General features: G+C 43.3%; 1 protein-coding gene across 1 annotated transcript; it reads right to left on the minus strand.

The window, feature by feature from the left end:
- Window positions 1-6,990: 6,990 nt before the first annotated feature.
- Window positions 6,991-16,094, minus strand: LOC142941989 (trace amine-associated receptor 1-like). The gene is made up of 2 exons (XM_076084121.1): window positions 16,045-16,094; window positions 6,991-7,855 (listed from the first exon to the last, which is right to left on the minus strand). Exons 1-2 carry the CDS (start codon window positions 16,092-16,094, stop codon window positions 6,991-6,993), a joined length of 915 nt encoding a protein of 304 aa, XP_075940236.1.
- Window positions 16,095-20,950: the final 4,856 nt, after the last annotated feature.

Raw genomic sequence — 20,950 nt, forward strand, 5'->3', positions numbered from 1 at the left:
GAAACGCGAGACTGGAGTTGGATTTGTGTACATCCAGATTGTTTCACAAGTAGTCAGTTTACAAGCTAATATCAAACTGTACTGACTGCACTGAGCGGACTTTGGAGCTTTAAAATGAAATGAACAATGCTATCTTGGCCTACCAGCATCACTAGAGATGTTATGATGAGATAGGACCAAGACCAAAAGCAAAGGAGCAAATTTACTCATGCAGTTCATGAAGAATCTTGCAGATCCTTGGCTTTGGTGAATGTTTTTCTCTTACAGACACTTTTACAAACCACAGTCTAATCAGCAATCTGGCTGGTTCCCCTGTGTAAAGACAATATAGATAGTAATGATCATGGTAAAGCGACTCGCTACCTGGTCCAATCAAGGAAGACCCAGATGTGGCTTCACCTGATAGCAATCTCCATGTTACGGTCGGTTATTCTGGACCCATGCGCAGACAACAGGGTAGGTGAAATAAAAAGTTTTATTTAGTTGTTCGTGGAGCCAGTGGAACATGCAGGTAGGAAGGTGAGGCGGTGTGAGTGGCGGCAGCTGGGCGGCGACGTGGCACAGGAATCTTGGTGCACAAGAAAAACACAAGTTAGTTGCAGATCGGGAAAACAAAGCGAACTAACTGTTGAGACGAGGTAAACCTCAGCGGGGCTGGGGCTGAGGCTGCAGCTACCACTGAGCTGAAGAAACAATCTGGCGATGAGACTGAAGGAAGCTGGGGTATTTGAGCTGTCTGTGATGATGGTCTGATTGTTGGCAGGTGTGAAGATGAGCCCAGGTGCCGAATGATTGAAGCCATGCCCATGGCATAAACACACACACACGCTCACAGACAGAGAACAGAGGTGAGACACCGATACACGCTGAGGTCACAGCGGAGCCGTGACACTCCCGGTGACTGACAATACTACTCTAGTGGTCCAGCTGGACTCTAGACTCAGATCAGCCATTGCAGACACTTCTGTCGTTCGTAACACGCAACAGCTTTTAGGTGAACTCACCGAAAAGGGCCCGTGAAATCAACTTGGCTAGAACACTTGAACTGGTGTTGGCCTATGAGGTGCATATTTATGTCATTGTAGTGTCTGCCGCGCTGTTTGACCAACTTAAAACAATAGCACAACAGTAATAGCACAAACCCTCCATCTGCATCATTGTACACTGGACGTCCAGGCTTTGGCCACAGTTGGCCCCAAGCTGAACTTGTTAGCCCTCATATACTGGATGATCAAACCAATGAAGCTTGTCCATCCAGTCTACGCGTCTCTTCTTGACTCGGTTCCCTTGCTCAATCGCTTCGATTTGCTTAATCGCTTCGATCTGCTAATGGAATTCAAGCAACCCAAAATATGGGCCAGGTGCAGTGTTAGGGTCATAACTTTTGAACACAGAGAAATCGCCCCCCCCTCCCTGCAGCCGTGTGCTCTCAATCGCCTCCAAAACACAACAGCAGGTTTAAGTCAAAATCAAATGGATTTATTATCCAAGAAACATAAAACAGTTACAAACGGTTACAAACCGAATCACACTATTAATAACAAAACAAACATATCGATTCCATGAAATGTGAGATCCAATCCGAGCCACCCAGGCGGCTGGTATGCCTCCTCGGTCGCCAGCAGAAGATCTGAAATCCCCCAGAGCTTCCAACCCTTTGTCCCCCAATGTTACATCTCTCTGTCACGATCAGGCTTTGCCTTGTGTGTTCTGTAGCTGTGTCTCAATTCAGGGTCTGCATCCTTCGGAGGCTGCATTCGTAGACCGGTTGCGTCACAGCGCTGCGACTAGTGCTGTCCCATTTCGCATTTTTGTTGAAGAGTCCTTCAATGCAGCCGACGAATGCAGCCTTCTCGTCGGAGATTTGGAGGACACATCTGATGTATGCTTCGCGGCCCACCATATCCCAAGATGCATTGCGTGCCGGTGCGCTATTACCGGCAGCTCGGCTGCCTGCATCCGACCGTAGTAAGCCTTGTAAAGTAACTTTTAATAACTTCACTTTCAAACCTCAGAGGTTGAATAATATCTGACTGAGTGTGTGATGATTTTACAGATGATTTATACTTTATATCATGTACATAAACGGACCAACGTGAGCTCAGGTAGACAGGTTGTGAACCTGAAATATCACTTTAAGTCCGGTAACATTTCAAACGTTGAGATTAACTACACGAATACACTGAATTTGAGTATTTTGCTGATTCTGTTCTTGTTTTGTTACAGAGAGCCAGGATCTGAGGAGAGAACGATGGACAAACATTCAGCAACTGTAGCTTTGAATTAAGACATTAGTCCATTTGTAATATCTCCATTTGACCATCCTGCACTTAAGGTTACAGTTACATGAGCTCTCATCCTGTACTAATAACACAACCAGTAGATCCTTCTCATTTGTTCATGTTGCTGTCACAGAGATGACAGTTGTGATGTCACCTTTTTATTTTATTTCTTTAAATTGACATAAGACATCCATGTAAATGATTTCTATGTGAATATGTATATATTCTGCTGTGTAAAATGTGTCAATCTTCTAAGTTTGCATCCCTGTGTGAACATTATTGACAAATGTTTCTCTTTTCATCATTTTCTCAATGTGATTTGGACAATTTTTGAGAAAATGTGCCGGGGGGGGGCAACTTATTTAGAAAATATAAAGTATATCCACATGTGTTACTGCAAGTTAATAAACACGTTTGCTGACATTTGTTTTGCTGCTGTTAATGTTAACTGTCTTGATTGATTTCCTCTGCTTTAGGATTGCTATATATATATATATGTATATATATATGTATGTGTGAATGAAATGAAATAAAGTTATTGATAAATGAATGTAATTACAAGAACTATAACTGATTGAAAATTAGTTATTAGTAACTGATTTAATTAACTGATTATTATTATAGAAAAACAATATTATGAAAAAGATCTATGAATTAATTATTGAATATATGATAAAAAACTGATTAAAACACTAAACTAAAACCTTTCCAGTATATATACTGAATAGGTTTTAGTTTAATGTATTTATATGTATATATATATATATATATATATATATATATATAATCCTGTTGAGCAGGGATTTTAGGGACGGGAGCAGCAAGAGGGGGGCGGGTAGGGGCGGGCGGGAACAGCTGTTGACGCAAACAGGAAGTCCTCTGTGGCGTAGGCCGTCTCATTTCGTAGACTGCACGGTCTAGCCTACGCGGTCCTAAAAGGACGTGGCCCACGTAGACCGCGAAGGCTGGGTCCTCCGAAGGATGCAGCCCCTGAATTGAGACACAGCTTCTGTGTGTTTTTCTGTAGCTCCTCACTCTACCTGTCAGCCACTCCCTCAGCACCAGTCCAACTCCCTTCACCTGTCCCTGATCAGTAATTGGACGATGTACCAAGTCAAACAGAAGCCCAATGCTATGGTTTCAATGCTTATAACCAAGCACCACAACCTCTGCCGGATGAACAAGGTACTCAATCAGGGAAACTCACTCAGGATGGGGAGATAAAGCCCTCAGAACATGGACGACCTCCCTTTGCCCTCCTCCAGGAAAACGACGCATTCCCTCCTGTCTTGAAACTTCAACCAACGAGGTATAATACTGCCCTCTTAATACTGCCCCGTTGTGAAGGCTGGAACAGGAGAGGAACCTCATCTACAGTCATCTGCCACCTTATCACAGGAGATTGCAGAGTCAGGTGTGGTGGATGTATAGAGGGTCAAACATATCCAGGCTAGACAGTACACACGGGTGAAGGTGTTGAATGGGAACATTAGGGCAGCGAGGCTGGACAGGGTTTACATATCTCATAGTTTTAGCTACCGGTCACATTTACCCAGTATGAAAAGTATCAAATAGAAATTATCTATTTCGTAGCAGGGATGTGTGGCAGTCACAATGTCAGTTGAAAGTGACTTCTGGTTCCATGTTTGAGTGTTCCTACAATTAAAGACATATTAGCAGTAAGCATTGATTTGATATATATCTATGGTATCTGGGCAATAGGCAGATCAGGTTATCTGATATTTTAACAATACATTTGCATCCAAGCATTTATTTGTTACATTTTGTTTCACAAAGTTAAGAAGGTAATGTGTAAGTCAAGCCTGATATGTTACCTGACATAAAATAATTTATAATATAAATACTGTGTGTATATATATATATATATATTTTTTACAGTCAACACAACAATTCTCTACATTTTTTTTACATCATACCTGTTAAACTCTCACGGTTGTGTGAGCGTCTACTCTTCTGTTTTTTTGGGATGCCTCAACACAATTCCATTTGTTATTTTTTTTAACTTTGATTCTTATCCAAACCTCAATAGTTCCACTTAAAAGATTTTGCTAAATTGCAGTGTTGCCAGGTTGGGTGGTAAACTGGCCGATTGAACTTGTTTTCATCAGCTTGAGCTGGAAAGAAGAGTAGTGGGCAAAGTTTTTACAGATTAGTATACAGAACAATCCTGCATTTTTATGGTCATTATACACAACACTGCAGATCCTTGAATCCCGTTAACATAATTAGTTACACTAGGTTGAAAAACCAAATCCTAGCAACCTGTGTATTGGCACTAGAGGGCCTGCTGTCTGCAGACATTCACCTGTGTGCTACAGTGTGTGGTACCACAGGTGGCCAAATCCTGTGCAATGCCAAAATGAGTAAAATATGAGAAAAGCTATCAGAAGGAGTGGGGAAATGAGCCTGATCTAAGCCTTGAGTTGCACCTGTTCTGTGGTAAACACTGTCATTTATAAAACAGATACTTCCCTTCTATGATTATGATCAGCTGAGCTCTATTCAAACCCGTTGTAAAATACTCCATTACCAGCTGCGACTTAATTACAGTATCACCGTGCCAATTAGTCACCTATCATAACAACTGAAATTAATGAGAGAGAAACTGAAAAGCTGGAAAAGTTAAGAAAGAAGCAGGTGTTATGTCAAAGTCTGTTCCCCCATCGAATAGTGTTTCCCTCCTGTTAAAATGATAGCGCCCCCTCTTGGTGCTTCAGGTATAAACAGTATTCTAAACAACATTCAAACCTGATCATCCGCCTGGACGATAATAATCAGGAGAATGCTTCGCTATCATTCAATGCTGCACAAAAAAAACCCAAAGACAGCCGACAGGGATTTATGTTTGAGCAGCCAGGGAACCCACACTGTGTCCTGTTGCTATGTTGCCATTTTACCTCAAGAAACTACACAAACAATCTTGGTTAAGATAACAATGTAGCGTTAGCTAGCTTACATGTTTTTATTTGTAGCCCAAAATGCTCACGTTTCAATATGTTGTCAATTGCTAGAGAAATAATTCTTAAAATGTAATTCATTAAATAACATAAAAAGGCTGTTATTAAATATACTACAATATGGTGTTAAAGTAAAAGACAAGACATTGGTCGTATCATTATGCACGTCTAGCTTTCGATAGGATAGAATGGCCATACTTAGTCCATGTCCTTGCTAATTTTGGACTTGCTGAGAACTTCCTTAAACAGACAAAGGTGCTTTATGCTGTTCCAAAAGCCTCTGTAATTACAAACAGCAAATGGTCGCCCATCTTTCCACTTGAACGAAGCCCTGCACAGGGCTGCCGCTATCACCTCCACTCGTAGCATTAGCAATAGAGCCTCTTGCAGAGGTCATCCATACTGATCCTGATGTTAGGGCTATTCAAACAGGGGCCAAGCGGTACAAAATATCATTGTATGCTGGTGACATATTACTCAATGTAAGTATCTTAACTGAGTTACGAGATACAAGATTAACTACGCAAAATCTAAAGCAATATTTCTCTCCAAGCAGGATCCTTGTGCACCCACTGATGCTTCTACTTTCCGATGGTCTCCATCAGGATCTACTTATTTATCCACATCACCATCTCTCTACCTGATTTGTATATGGTGACTTTCACATAATCATATATTCCGTTTGAAATGGAATGGGAGACTGATTTTGGTGTAGAAATTAAAGATAGGATGGTATGATATGTGGTATATGTTAACCACTAATAGAACAAAGGAACTTTAAGATAAATCATTGGCTACATATTACCCCAGGGAGATGCAATGAAATGAACCCAGATCTATCAAAGTTTTGTGTTAAGTGCAAGATAACAGAAGGCTCATATGCTAACCATTTTATGAGAATGTGTATATACACAAATTACTTAGGACCTGATTGTTTCCGGACAATAACAGCAAGGTTCTGTGGTCTGGTGTGGGGAATGTTTTATTTTCAATGTACTGTGTTTGTACACTGCTGTTCTGTAATGTCACTGTCTTTTTGATTTGATTTGTCAAATGACATGAACCATAAACCTATAATGAGCAGTGTTTCGGTTTTAAAAAATCCGACGACCAAAAGACTATATATTGCAAAGTCTGCCGAGCCACTGTTGTTGCAGCTGCCGGTAACACTAGCAACTTACTCCATCACCTTAGCAGAAAACATGAGTTGGAATACCAAGTGTGGCGCTGCATATGACAAGAAAAGCAAGGGGTGGAGCGACATTACAAACTCAATAACGATCCACCTCTGCAAGGAAATGGTCCCGCTACAGACAGTTGAGAAAGACTGGCTCAGAGCAATAATTAAAACACTGGATTCCAGGTATGTCTTACCAGGGCGAAAATACTTCAGCCAAACTGCTATCCCAACATTATACGAACAAACAAACAAAGCCTTTATACATGATGACATTAAAATGTTTTTATATTCGATGTACTCCTGACAGAGTACAGTCAGGTCATTTTTGCTTTAATTAATCCAGTTTATGTTGTTGTTTTGTGTTAGTTACTATTGTTTCACATTATTTCTTGGAACATTTATTTGAAACAAATACTTCTAAAATGATTTTTATGACATTTGCAGAAATGTGCAATTCTGAGTACAATGAAAAATAAAGTTATATGACAAAGTGTGAAGATAATCATCTTTATTATGACAGATGAATAATAAGCCATTTAAGTAGTTCATGTCAAGACAGTTTTGAGTCAGTAAAATCACCTTGAAATATTTTTCCAGAAATTATCATTTTAAAAGCAGATCTGAACCAGCTGTAGAAGAAAGCATAAATAAATGGATTGAGCATTGAATTGGAGAGTGCAAGCCAGTTTAGTGTTTCCATCACAGAAAGTGATACTGAATTATTAATGAAAGAAAAAAAGGTGACACAAAGAAAGATAGGAGTCCAACATAATAGAAAAACTCCTAAAACAGTAGCCAGAGTTTTGGTGGCCTTTCTCTCCATCTTACTGACAGTGGCCCCACCCGTTGCTCTCTGACAGGTTGTGTTCCAGATGCTGCGTGCCTGTCTCTGTGCCACAAGGAAAATCTTTAGATAGATACAGAGCATTATGATCACTGGAAGGTAAAATGATAATATAGATCCAATAGTGTTTTCTATGAGAACATCAATGAAACAACTTTCCTCACATTTTTGATTATTTAATCCAGCAATGATGACGCTAACTCCAATTAGAACAGAGACCCCCCAGCTCACCAGGATCATGATCACAATAACACGATAACTTATTTTAGTTTTATAGGTCAGAGGCTGACATATTGCATAATATCTGTCAATAGAAATACAACATAGGTTCAGAATAGAAGCTGTGCTCAGTGTTATATCAAAAGTGCTTCGTACTTTGCAAAATAAACCCCCGTGATACAAACACAAGCTAAGTGAGAATGCCATGTTTAAAGGAAAGACTATGATCCCAACAAGCAGGTCAGCCACAGCCAGAGAGAGAATAAGGTAGTTAGTAGGAGTGTGGAGCTGTCGGAAATAAAATACGGATACTATAACAAGAAGGTTTCCACATATTGTTTTGACGGACAAAAGCATTAGAAAAATATATAACAATACACAAATAATAGAAGTTTTTTTTGTGAGTATGAAATAGAAATTATCTATTTCGTAGCAGGGATGTGTGGCAGTCACAACGTTGGTCCAGTTGAAAGTGACTTCTGGTTCCATGTTTTAGGGTTTCTACAATTAAATAAAACACAACAAGGAAATATAACATATATTATATCAGATATCATTACTTTAATAAATAAATGGTAAATAGTAAATGGACTGTACTTGTACAGCGCTTTTCTGGTCTTCCGACCACTCAAAGCGCTTTAACACTACATGTCATCATTCACCCATTCCCACCCATTCATACACTGATGACAGGGGCTACCATGCAAGGAGCCACCTGCCCATCAGGACTATCTAACATTCATACAACATTCACACAACGTAGGCACAGCTAGGGCAGCAATTAGGGGTTAATTGTCTTGCCCAAGGACACATCGACATGGACTAGCGGAGCCTCTGATTGAAGGACGACCCTGCTCTACCACTGAGCCACAGTTGCCCATATAACAATTCAGTACATTTATATATAGTTAAAGTTATAGTTATAATTAAGAAAGCAATGTTTAAGTCAAGCCTGATGTTACCTTACACATAAAAGAATGATCCCAGTCTCTTACACACAGTGAGGCATACAACTTATTAATTAAACACTGGTATCAGATTGGTACCCTGCATACATTTTTCATATCATACCTGTTAAGCCCTCATGATTCTCCATGCATTTGTGCTCATGTGCAGAACCTTCATTCTTATCAACATCTATCTCATCACCATATTTGTTGTCCAATCAGGAATGGTAACGTATCCTCTGTAAAAAACTACGTAAGAACGTAGTTGACCAATGATGTGTGTGCTTATACTTTTATTACTTATTATTTATTACTTTGATTCCCAAACAGACAGTTCAATTGTAGTGTTGGCAGCTTGAGTGGTAAATTGGAAAATAAAGTGTCGTGATTGGAAAGTTGGGCAGATTTTATTTTTTTTGAGGCAAGTTTTTACAGATAAGTAAATAGAACAATCCTGGATTTTATTGTCATTGAACACAACTCTGTACAGTTCCTTAAATCAAGTTAACATAAATAATTACACTTGATAAGAAAACTATTATAGCATTCCTTTTAGTGGCGCTGGCCGGCCTGCTGTCTGCAGACATTAACCTGTGTGCTACAGTATTCAGCACCACTGGTAGCTAAATGGTAGCCGTAACTGCATCACAGTATTACTGCGCCAATTAGTTACCTATCTTTACAGCTGAAATGTATGAGAAAGAAACTGAAGTTTAGACTAATTCTGTTCTCCAGTCGAATAGTTCTTCCATCCTGTTAAACTGATAGCGCCCCCCTCTGTGTTTCAGGTATAAGTAGGGGGTAACAAATATCGTCAGGAAAACAGTATTCGACACAATGTGGAGACTGTTCAGGCTTTAAACAACAGTTTTTTTTTTTTTTTTATTATAATTCGCAGGCGAGTATTTCGCATTTTCGTATTGTGAATTTGTCACACCCCTTGTTTGTAAAGTCCTTTAAACCGACTTTGTGGTCCGTTCACTGATTTCAGACCTGATCATCCGACTGGACGAGAACTACGCTACAATGTCATTCTACACAAAGATGCCTTGAAAAGCAACAAAGAGAGCTAAAAAGGATTTATGTCTGAGCTGAAAAAACTGTTTGCCTGGACGAGAACAGTCAGGAGTAACATTATGCTTCACTGCCATTCAATGAATGCATGACAATCCACAAACATGCCGGCGGAAGTTTAAAGTGTGTTTACAGTCTGATTAGAAACTTGAAACGCGAGACTGGAGTTGGAGTTGTGTACATCCAGATTGTTTCACAAGTAGTCAGTTTACAAGCTAATATCAAACCTATAAAAAGCACTCTGCATGGACAGTTTAAAAAATACTACTCAGACTACTAACCAGAGTGCTTCCAAGACCAAAATCTTGTCCCATTGCCCAAACATTCGACAGGTGAATGCAGAATCTGTTTATAGAGATTAAGTGATAGCTGACTGCACTGAGCGGACTTTGGAGCTTTAAAATGAAATGAACAATGCTATCTTGGCCTACCAGCATCACTAGAGATGTTATGATGAGATAGGACCAATACCAAAAGCAAAGGAGCAAATTTGCTCATGCAGTTCATGAAGAATCTTGCAGATCCTTGGCTTTGGTGAATGTTTTTCTCTTACAGACACTTTTACAAACCACAGTGTAATCAGCAATCTGGCTGGTTCCCCTGTGTAAAGACAATATAGATAGTAATGATCATGATAAAGCGACTCGCTACCTGGTCCAATCAAGGAAGAGCCAGATGTGGCTTCACCTGATAGCAATCTCCCGGTGACTGACAATACTACTCTAGTGGTCCAGCTGGACTCTAGACTCAGATCAGCCATTGCAGACACTTCTGTCGTTCGTAACACGCAACCTGTGCAACAGCTTTTAGGTGAACTCACCGAAAACTTGGCTAGAACACTTGAACTGGTGTTGGCCTATGAGGCGCATATTTATATCATTGTAGTGTCTGCCGCGCTGTTCGACCAACTTAAAACAATAGCACAACAGTAAGGACAAACCCTCCATCTGCATCATTGTACACTGGAGGTCCAGGCTTTGTCCACAGTAGGCCCCAAGCTGAACTTGTTAGCCCTCATATACTGGACGATCAAACCAATGAAGCTTGTCCATCCAGTCTACGTGTCTCTTCTTGACTCGGTTCCCTTGCTCACCGGTAAGGATTTGCTTAATTGCTTCGATCTGCTAATAGAATTCAAGCAACCCAAAATATGGGCAAGGTGCAGCAACCCTTACCTGACGATTTACCAATTCAAACAGAAGCCCAATGCTATGGTTTCAATGATTATAACCAAGCACCACAACCGCTGCTGGATGAACAAGGTACTCAATCAGGGAAACTCACTCAGGATGGGGAGATAAAGCCCTCAGAACATGGACGACCTCCCTTTGCCCTCCTCCAGGAAAACGACACATTTCCCTGTTGTCTTGAAACTTCAACCAACGAGGTATAATACTGCCCTCTTAATATTGCCCCGTTGTGAAGGCTGGACACTTGTGAAAGGACAGTCTGCATCAGGAAGCGGTCCTTGCCTTGCGGGCAAACAAATCTGCAATCATCTTGAACCTGGTTGAAGCTCTACAGTGCGACCAGCCTGAATCACAGTTGGTCGACAAATCCTTTCAGTTCTCTTTGGGCACCAACCTACCGACCGCAGTCACAGGAGTAAGATGGGGCACAATGCACCTGCAATGGAACCAGCAGGCGCACAACTATAAGTATTCCAGGATTGTAGTTGGGCTAGCTGATGCTACTGCCCACCCTATCCCATCCAAGGACCTATCAGCTGTGCTCAATCTCATACACCTCATAGCAACCACCCTCCTCAAGGTATCCAATGATCTGCTTTTAGCAGCCGACAGAGGGAAGAGCTCGAATTTAATGCTGAATTCATGTAGGATTGAAGAGGACCCTCTAGTCTAGGACAGTTTGCAAGAAGGCTGGGCAATGCAGGCTTTGAGGTGCGGCATGGGGGCAGAGGATTCTGAACTCCTGAAATTTAAAAGAGACAGAGTCAGCAATTTTATTATTGAGGCCAGGAAGGTGCGCTGCGCGGAGAGTGAAATGACCCATGACACACGACCAAGCTAGTCGTCTGACGAATCGATTGATGAGGCGAATAGAAGATCGACCTTTCTTTATGATGTTTACAGTTGTCTCATTATCACAGAAAACTACAAGTTTTTTTTCGAGACCATAGGCTGCCCCAGAGAATGCATGCAACAATGATGGGATATAGCTCCAAGAGTGCGGTAGATTGTAGATTTGGAGGGAGAGCGAGCAGTTCTTTTGGCCAGGTGTCCGCGAACCATTGATCGTAGTAGATTCCCCCAAAACCAACGGAAGGAGCTGCATCAGTAAAGATTTTTAGAGCGACTGATGTTTGGGTATAGTCATTGTAGAAGAACGAGATGTCGTTCCAATTATCACACAGCAAAGTCCAGAATCTAAAAATCGGATCTACAGCCTTCCTCTAAGGCAACAAGATCATGAAGTTTGTCCGCCGTTTTTGAGAGGTCAAGTAATCTGGATATGAAAGATCTGCCTTGAGGAATAATTCTCATCGCAAAGTTAAAGTGGCCTAATAAGGACAGCAGAGCACGTTTGGTAATAGACTCTGCATCTACCGCACCTTTCATGACTTCTCTAATACGAACCAGCTTTTTGAGAGGCAGTGATGCTTGCATTAGATCGCTGTCTAATGTGATGCCTAGAAACTCGATCTCTTTCAATGGGCCTTGGGTTTTTTCTTGCGGAGAGAGGAACACCTAATTGTTTAAAAGTGTCCTTGAGTGCACTAATGCATCGGTCTGGTTGGGACTGTGGCTAATCCACAACAAGGAAGTTGTCTAACAAGTGAAGTACGAATGGCAATTTGCAGTTATTTAACAGTATCCAACAAAGTGCTTCAGACAGGGTATTGAATATGCAGGGGCTACAACGAAAGCCAAAGCTTAGTCTAACTGAGAAATAAGTTTTATTTCGCCATTTGACGCCGAAAAGGTGCCACTGAGAAGGATGGAGTGGCATGACCTTGAAGGCGTCTGTTATATCACCCTTCCCTAACCATGCTCCTTTACCGGCTACCTTGATGAACTGAATCGCGTTATCGACTGTTGCGTAGAATAGGGAAAAAGGCGCGAGAGGTATTAGGCTATTAATGCTTGGAGCGCTATCGTCGTGGGGTGCTGATGAGTCTATTATCAGACGCTTTTTTCCAGAATATTTTCGAGTTGCTATGCCTATAGGATTAATGCGGAATGTGGGGAATGGCGGATCATCATAAGGCCCGATCATGTAGCCCTTCTCGACTTCTTTGGCCAATAACATGTCCACTATTTCTGGTTATTTCAGAGCAGATAGAGGTTATTACAGACGTGGGATATTTTTGGAAGAAAACTTAAACCAGCAAGAAAACCTTGAATTAAACCAGTAAGTAAATAATTGACAAAACAACGATTTGGATGCTTCATCAATTTTTTGCCAAGTTCTGAGACAGGTGACAGGTGTAGATGGTTTATTTACTTCTTTTTCACTAGACGGGTGTGGCAGGGACACACGGACCTGCAAGCATGTATAAATTTACAGTTAGAGAATCTGCAAACATTCTCGTTGAAATTGATGCAGAGAGGAGTCTGGGAAGTATTGTTTTTTAAAAGCACCTTGCCACTTTTCCGTTCGTCGCTGAAAAAGTGGTGAGGATCCTGTCCAGGCTGTGTTTGGATCGCCGTTTGTGGGCAAAAGCTCGCTGTGTGTGAAAAAAGACCCGCACACAACGCATGAAAGGGCCTGATGCCCTGTGAAATGTCTGCTCATCAGCGCCAGATCAACAATGGACCAGTCCAGTCTTTGGTTGAATTTTTGAATGTACAGAGCCGCCTTTGCGGAGAAAGATTTGTGGTACTCGTAGAAGAGAGTGCCGCCGTAAAACATTGCTAGGTCTGAAATAATGGCTAAATAAGTCTCCAGTTCGAATCGACGATCTGGGTCGACTTCGCATATGACGTCTCTGAAGACTCCAAATGCCACGTTAAACTCGGCCATGGTCAGACTCTTCGCCAGTCTGGGATCGCTTTCCTTCAAGACGACTGAGACCTCTCCACAGTCAACAATACGTCTGTCGGGTATATCAGTAGAACACAGCAGAATTTTTATTAAATTAACATTGTTACCTGCAATAATTTGATTCCTCAGCTGACGAGAAATTGCAGAGGCAGGAGGAAAGAATGGCACTCCGGCGGAAGCGACGGGAACTGCAGTTCCCAGCGTTCTATGCGGTGTGACGTCATACGGAAGCGCACAAGCTGCCGTAGACGCGGCATGGAGATTTGCGGCTGTTGTAGTAGATGTCCCGGGGATCGAAGTTTGGGAAAAGCGGTCGGAACGGTTTTCCAGAACCTGGAGGTGGGCGTCCATCCCGCTAAGGGAAGACTGGATGTTTGTGAGAGCGGCCAAGACCGGATCTTCTTCCTGAAGATTGGCGTTCGGAAGTTGTCTTGCTCTTTTAGCCGCGGAGCTAATGTCAGTGGAAGCGGAAGCATGAGCGATGGCGGCGAGGAGACGACAGTTCTTCTGCTTAGCTGAACGTTTCGTGGGAGTAGGGAGAGGAGCGACGGGAGGCACTACGCCCTGATCGTTTGCATTTGCCACGAAAAACTGAAAGAGTTCTTCATGGCTTGCCCCATGGCTTACTTACTTTGGATAGCTTCGCCAGCAGTATGGTCTGTAACAGCGTAGATGTACTTTGGATAGCTTCGCCAGCAGTGCGGTCTGTAACAGCGTAGATGTAGAATGAATCAGTGAGGAGGGAGTCATATTTAAATAAACCTCCTTGAAGTGAGAGTGGGCTGTGATTGGTGCGTGGCCGAATGGAAGCGATTCAATCGGCTGGCTGTCAGCTGGTTACAGCTGGGGGTGTATGACTTCCGTGTCCTGCATGAACTTACGCAAAGCTTCATTTGTTAATTTTACTAAATTATTTTACTAAATGCAGTTGCACTCGATTGATGGCTGTTTTCGGTGAACGGCTCAGACGGGAGCAGTTTGAGTGGCTGGGCACGGGTCGTGTTGCAGGTGGTTTCTGCAGGTTCAGTGCGGAGTGCCGCTTTCGGTGACTGCTGCGGTCTCTGGTCCCTTCATGGCGGGCGTCTTTGGTGATTGGTGGAGCGCCGTTTTGGTTCCTGGGGGGTCTTAGCCCATTCCTCATGGGTGGTGGCCTGCGGCTCTCTGTTGTTCTTGGGTTTGGGTTTTTGTTTAGTTGTTTCTTCCATTTTATTTTGACTTTCCCTGCCTCTTGTGTCCTGTGTTAACTTCACTTCCAGTCCTTGTCTGTTTCCCGCCTCTGTGATTGTCTGCCCTGCCCTTAATTGAACCCTGCTGCGTATCATCACCTGCACCTTCCCTGTGTATTTAAACCCTGTGTGTCCCCTGTCTCATTGTCGGTTCGTCTGTGGTGTATCCTGGTCTGTGATGATTCCTGTTGTATTACCTGGTCTGCTGTTCTCCCGTTATGCTCATCCATCGTATGTTCCCAGTGTTGGTTCTTGTCCTGTTGTCTTCAGTTAAGTGGGTTTCCCTCTTGATTGTTTTTTTGATAGCCTTACCCATTTTTTGAGTTTTGCCTATTCCTTGGTTTTTCCCTTGGACTTTTTTGTTACACGTTTTTTGGACTTTACTTTGGACATTTTTTGTTTTCGTATTAAATCCTCATTGAACAAATCATTCTGCTTCCGTGCCTCTCTGCGCTTGGGTCCATCCCCTACCAGTCTTTCCCATAATCCTGACTCTTTCTGTCTGTCCGTGGTGGAGAGCGTGGTGAGTTTGGCTGAAAGTTTGCCGACCAAGACCAAAGTGGTAGAGGGACACAGCGGGCAGACAGACAGACAGTCAGGACGGGGAACAGAGAGCTGATTCAAGCGGAGATAAAATGATTGATGAGAACTCAGCTGTTGTGAGTTTCACAACAGAGGGAAGGAAAGGAGGAGAGGAAAGGAAAGGAGTAGAGGAAGCACTGACAGCAGGAGCAGAGAAAGGTATCAGTGAAAGTGGAGGAGGCAGCAGTAAAGGGCCGACAGCTGAAGCTGTCCAAAGTCAGGCTGCTGGTCCAAAGGTGAGTAGCGGTCATGAATTCTGGATAAGGAGGAGGAGATGGAGTACGACACTGACTCTGACTGTCTCTCTGTCACAGACTCACAGTCTTACAGTGGAGATCTGTACACATTGGAGGAAATTAATAACTTCCTGGATGAAATGTTTGGAAAGTCCGTAAATGTTTTTGAGTATTTTCCAGACGCAGACAAATTTATTAAAAGTATTTTGACATTACAGAAAGTGGTTAGTGTGGATTTATTAGATGAAAACAAACGTTTCCATCTAAAAAAGCACATAATGAGTCTCAGGAAGATAATGAAGAGTAATAAAGGGAAAGGTCCCAAAAGGTGGGGGGGGGGGGGGGGGGGACTGGAATTGCACCATAAATTTCTCATTGGATAGAACAGGAGAGGAACCTCATCTACAGTCATCTGCCACCTTATCACAGGTGATTGCAGAGTCAGGTGTGGTGGATGTATGGAAGGTCAAACATCCCCAGGCTAGACAGTACACATGAGTGAAGGTGTTGAATGGGAACATTAGGGCAGCCAGGCTGGACAGGGTTTACATATCTCATAGTTTTAGCTACCGGTTATTGAACAGTCACATTTACCCAGTAGGATTCACCAACCATCACCTAGTCACTTTAGATGTTCAAACCTCACCAACCACTAAATGCAGCTCTTACTGGCACTTCAACGTTAAGCTGCTTCAGGACAGTGACCTTGAGTCCCTGAGTCAGTGGTGTGATGTAGGAAAGGCACATATACGAGTCTTTGTTCAACAATATACAAGTCACTCCACAGTAAAAGTCAAAAGGGTCATTGAGGATCTAGGAAACGAAATCAGGGATTTGGAGCAAAGTCTATTCACCCACACCAGCACAGACACTCAGGCTTCAACAGAAGAAACGACAACTAGGTTAATTTCTACGAGAACGAGCTAAAGGAGCTTTGGTTAGGTCAAGGTTCACCAGTGTTAGGGACATGGATGCTCCTACCTCCTACTTCTTCAATCTGGAGAAGTCTGTCTCTCGGACCAAACAAATGGTGTGTCTCCGCCTCCCTGATGGTAAGATGATGACTGACCCGATTGAAATAAGACAACATGCCGTAAGCTTTTACAGCACCCTCTTCAGTAAGAAGGACAACCACAGAGAGAGTGTTGACGAGCTGCTTCAGGACCTTCCTCAGCTGGGCCCGAGAGCTGACTGCTGCTGTGCGTCAGATGGCTGCTGGTAGAGCTCCTGGACTGGATGGACTGCCTGCAGACTTATATCAACACTTCTGGAAGTGTTTGGGAGCCGACCTGTGGGAGATGCTGCAGGAGTGTTCACAGACAGGCCTGTTACCGACATCATGTGGCATACAGTACTATCACTGTTACCCAAAAAACAAGATTTTTCCTAACTTAAGAACTGGAGACCGGTGGTGTTGTTTTGCACAGACTATAAACTTCTTTCCAAGGTGCTCGCCAACCGGCTTAAAAATGTTCTAGAGTCTATAATCCACAGAGACCAGTCTTACTGCGTACCGGACAGATCCATCATGAGAGACTTGTTGGATCTTTGTAAACTGTACAATATTGATGTTGGTGTTATAACATCAGATCAGGAGAAGGCTTTTGATAGGGTTGATCATGGTTTTCTTTTTTCCACTTTATGAGCATTTGGTTTTGTTGAAGGGTTTGTGTCACTGTTGGGTTTGATGTACAAGGAAGCTACTTGTCTGGTAAAGGTAGGGGGCGCACTGAGCTGTCCAGTTCAGCTCCAGAGAGGCATCAGACAGGGATGTCCTATCTATCACGGCTCCGCTGTGACCTCAGCTCGTCTCCCCTCTGTTGTCTGTCTATGTGTGTGTGTGGGGCTTGAGCGCGCCTGCAATCATCCAGCACCTGGGCTCATCTCCTCACCTGCCAACAATTAGACCTTCATCACCTTCAGCTCAAATACCCCGGCTTCCTGCAGTCTCATCGCCAGATTGTTCCTTCAGCTCAGTGGTAGCTACAACCTCGGCCCCTTTTGAGTTTAAATCTCTTCTTGGAGCAAGTTAGCCTTTTTGACGTTGCAACTAACTTGTGTTTTCCCTCTGCCTCAGCGATTCCCGTGCCACGTCGCCGCCCAGCCGCCGCCGCACACAGCGCTTCGCTGCTCTACCTGCATGTTCCACCGGCTCCACAGACAAGCCAAATAAAAACCTTTTTTCTCACCTACTCTGCTGTCCCGGTGTCTGCGTTTGGGTCCAGAATAAACCGACCGTAACACTATCTCTGGACAGCCATTGAGTCTCATCTGAACAGGTTACGATCCCGTCTATCAGGACTCATGTTACCTGGGCTGCCTCAGCGCCGCTCACTGGTGGTGTCAGCATATGCTGATGACATTTATGTGTTCATAAAAGATCAGAGGGATATCAAGTTCCTAGGTAGCAGTTTATATTTGTTTGAGAGGGCATCTTCAGCAAAGGTAAACTGGGAGAAAGGTATGGAGAGAGTGTGTACCAGACTGTCTAAATGGAAATGGCTGCTACTTCAGCTCTCTTACAGGGGGAGGGTCCTAATTGTCAATAACTTGGTTGCCTCGACCCTTTGGCACAGACTGGTAGTCCTACCTCCACCACAGGGCCTGATTGAAGAAATCCAGAGGGCAGTTGTAGACTTCTTCTGGTCAGGGCTTTCCTGGCTGAGATCCGTGGTGCTGTATCTGCCGGTCCAGGAGGTAGGACAGGGCCTGGTGGACATCGCATCACAGCCTTCAGACAGCTCAGAGACTGCTGTACAGCTTCGGCAATGGACTGATACTGCCTGTGTGCTGCTGAGGAGGGCTGGACGCTTAGGTTATGACAAACACCTGTTCCTACTTCAGCCCCAGTCAGTGGATTTAATTGGTCTGACACTGTTTTACCAGTCCGTCTTACAGGTGTGGCAGGTTTTTACATTCCATCGGAGAGATGTGACGGCGGATGTGGCTCTTTGAGGGAGCCGCTGTTTGGAAGCAGCTACATCACATCCCAAGTCCTGGTGTCCGTCAGCCTGAGATCCAGACTGAGAGAGGCTGGCTGTGTGAAGCTAGGTCATCTAATGAAAAACCTCCATCCCTCATCTAGCGGAGCTGATCATCATCTGGTCCAGCAGGCTGCAGCTCAGGCTGGTGGAGGAGGTCTGTGCTTCCCTGCCAGAAGCACTCAGAGCGTATGTTAGAGACCGTACACTATCTGACCAGTGGGATGAAGAATGTGAGTATATCTGTCCTGTTGTGGGACAGTAGAAGGGTGAGGAGGACATCCTGCTGTCTCTAAAGACACCACAGTTGGGGGTCTTTGAGACTCTGAGGAGGAAAGTAGCGTATCATGTCAGTGTGAAGGTCTCTAACTTACGCTCTCTGGCAGGAGTGAGGGTGTCGAGGTGGACCGAGTTTTTTGGCAGGGGATCCTCCCCAAGGGGCTGTTGGCGGTCCCGTAACAAACCCCCTGTGGACAACGGACAGGAGACCTCCGGTGGAGGATTGTACATGGGGCCATAGCTACAAACAGGTATCTGGTGCACCTCGATCCTGGCTCAGGAGACGGCTGTCCGTTCTGCTTGCAGAGTGCTCCAGACTGGTGAGACTCTTCAGCCGCCTGCAGGCGTGGTTTCAGAGCTTAGGAGAACACTTTTATTTCTGTATTTTTATCTATGGTCCAAACTACCCTGCTAAGAAAAAACATGTACCCACACTAATGAACTTCCTTTCAGGACTGGCCAAACTAGCAATTTGGGAAACGCGGAAAAGCCATGTGAGGAGTGAAGGGTCAGAGGACGTGAGTTTGATGCTGACGGGGCTGCTGGCTGCTCGGCTCAGGCTGGAGTTTGGCTTCTACAGACTGACAAAGAACACTGAACTCTTTGAACATATGGGGTCTGAAAGACATTCTGTGTTCAGTCAGAGAGAATGCTCTGGTTCTGAACTTATGAATGATGTTTTTTCTTTAGTATTTATATTTAGTTTTTTTGCATGAATTAGTTTTGTTTCATTTCATTTTTGATAAACAGTAAAACTGTTAATGGAATTTAATTAGAAATAAAGATACAATAAAATATTTAGTAAAATAAATCTCTCTCTCTGTGTGTGACACGTATCCAACTGTCTCACTGAGCTTTCTGTTATTGTTGCCTTGTTTTTGTTGCTTTGACTGTCAAAGCACTTTGTGAACTCTGTTTTTAAAGGTGCTATATAAATAAATTGTTATTATAGCAGTTGTCATTGACCTCCTTGTGTATGACTCTGAGGACCACTCACAAATCAATACCACTCATGTCTGTTAATTTAAATATGGAATTCACAACCAGCAGCTTTTTAGCTTAGTTTGCATAATGACTGAAAACAGCTGCACACAGCTATCTTGCCAAAAGTAACATAATCTACCTATCAGCACCTCAGAAGTGAATCAATTATTGCTGTAATTCTTGTTTATTCGACCCATACAATATGGCAGGGGCTACTTGACCCCACTGATTGCCTGGAAATTGCATGGTAACAATAACGCTCCATGACCTCAAAATGCCCATTCACAATATGGAGTAGATAATAAAATTGAAGTTATAAATACAGCAAAGTATGAAAATAGAATAGATGCACTCAATCCCGTACACTGCATGGCGGTTAAGCACAAAAGTGTCTCATCATGGGCCTCCTTTTGGTTGATGGTTCCTCTGAGCCAAAGGGGGGGTAATGTTGACATACACTCGTGATGCACCTTGTCGTGGCCACCGCGGCATGAAAAAACTTCCTTCTCGTTGCAACAAAAGGCTTCACCTGAATCTTAAGTCCCATAAAACTTGAAGAGGACAACCAGGTCCAACAGTAGGTCTGGTTCAGGGGTAAAAGACTCGCTAAGGGTGCGCTTACAACCACCAGGTTCTACAATGCCATGGAACATTCCTCAACAGACACCACCCAACTCAAATTTGGTGCTCAGAGTGGTTTGAGCGTCCAGTTGGACTCAAGGGTGAAATAATTAGTTTTGGTGGTTAAATGTCAAGGTCACTGTCACTTTCTTCCCATTCCATCAACACGTTATCTCAGGAATGCCTTGAAGTCATTTCTTCAAATTTGGCCCAAACATTCACTTAGATTAAGAATGGACTGATTCGGTCAAAGGTAATTGTGACCTCACTCAAAAATACATGTTCATCATGTATGTTATGTTCGGGGCAGCCATCCGCGCTGCTCACACATGCAGTGTGGCCCGGGCGTAAGGATCCCTACTTATGGGCTGAGTTGTAGGCAGCATGGAATGATTTCATAATGGTGGCAGCTACAACATCCCCATAATCCAAAAGAGAAATTAATATTTATTCTACAATATTTTAATTCTATGGCAAATAGGGATTCAATTGTTATTTCTGGACAGAAAACC

This window comes from Anarhichas minor, unplaced genomic scaffold (assembly GCF_050575085.1).
Source record: "Anarhichas minor isolate MPS153535 unplaced genomic scaffold, ASM5057508v1 ptg000136l, whole genome shotgun sequence".
In the NCBI taxonomy this organism is placed as follows: Eukaryota; Metazoa; Chordata; class Actinopteri; order Perciformes; family Anarhichadidae; genus Anarhichas; species Anarhichas minor.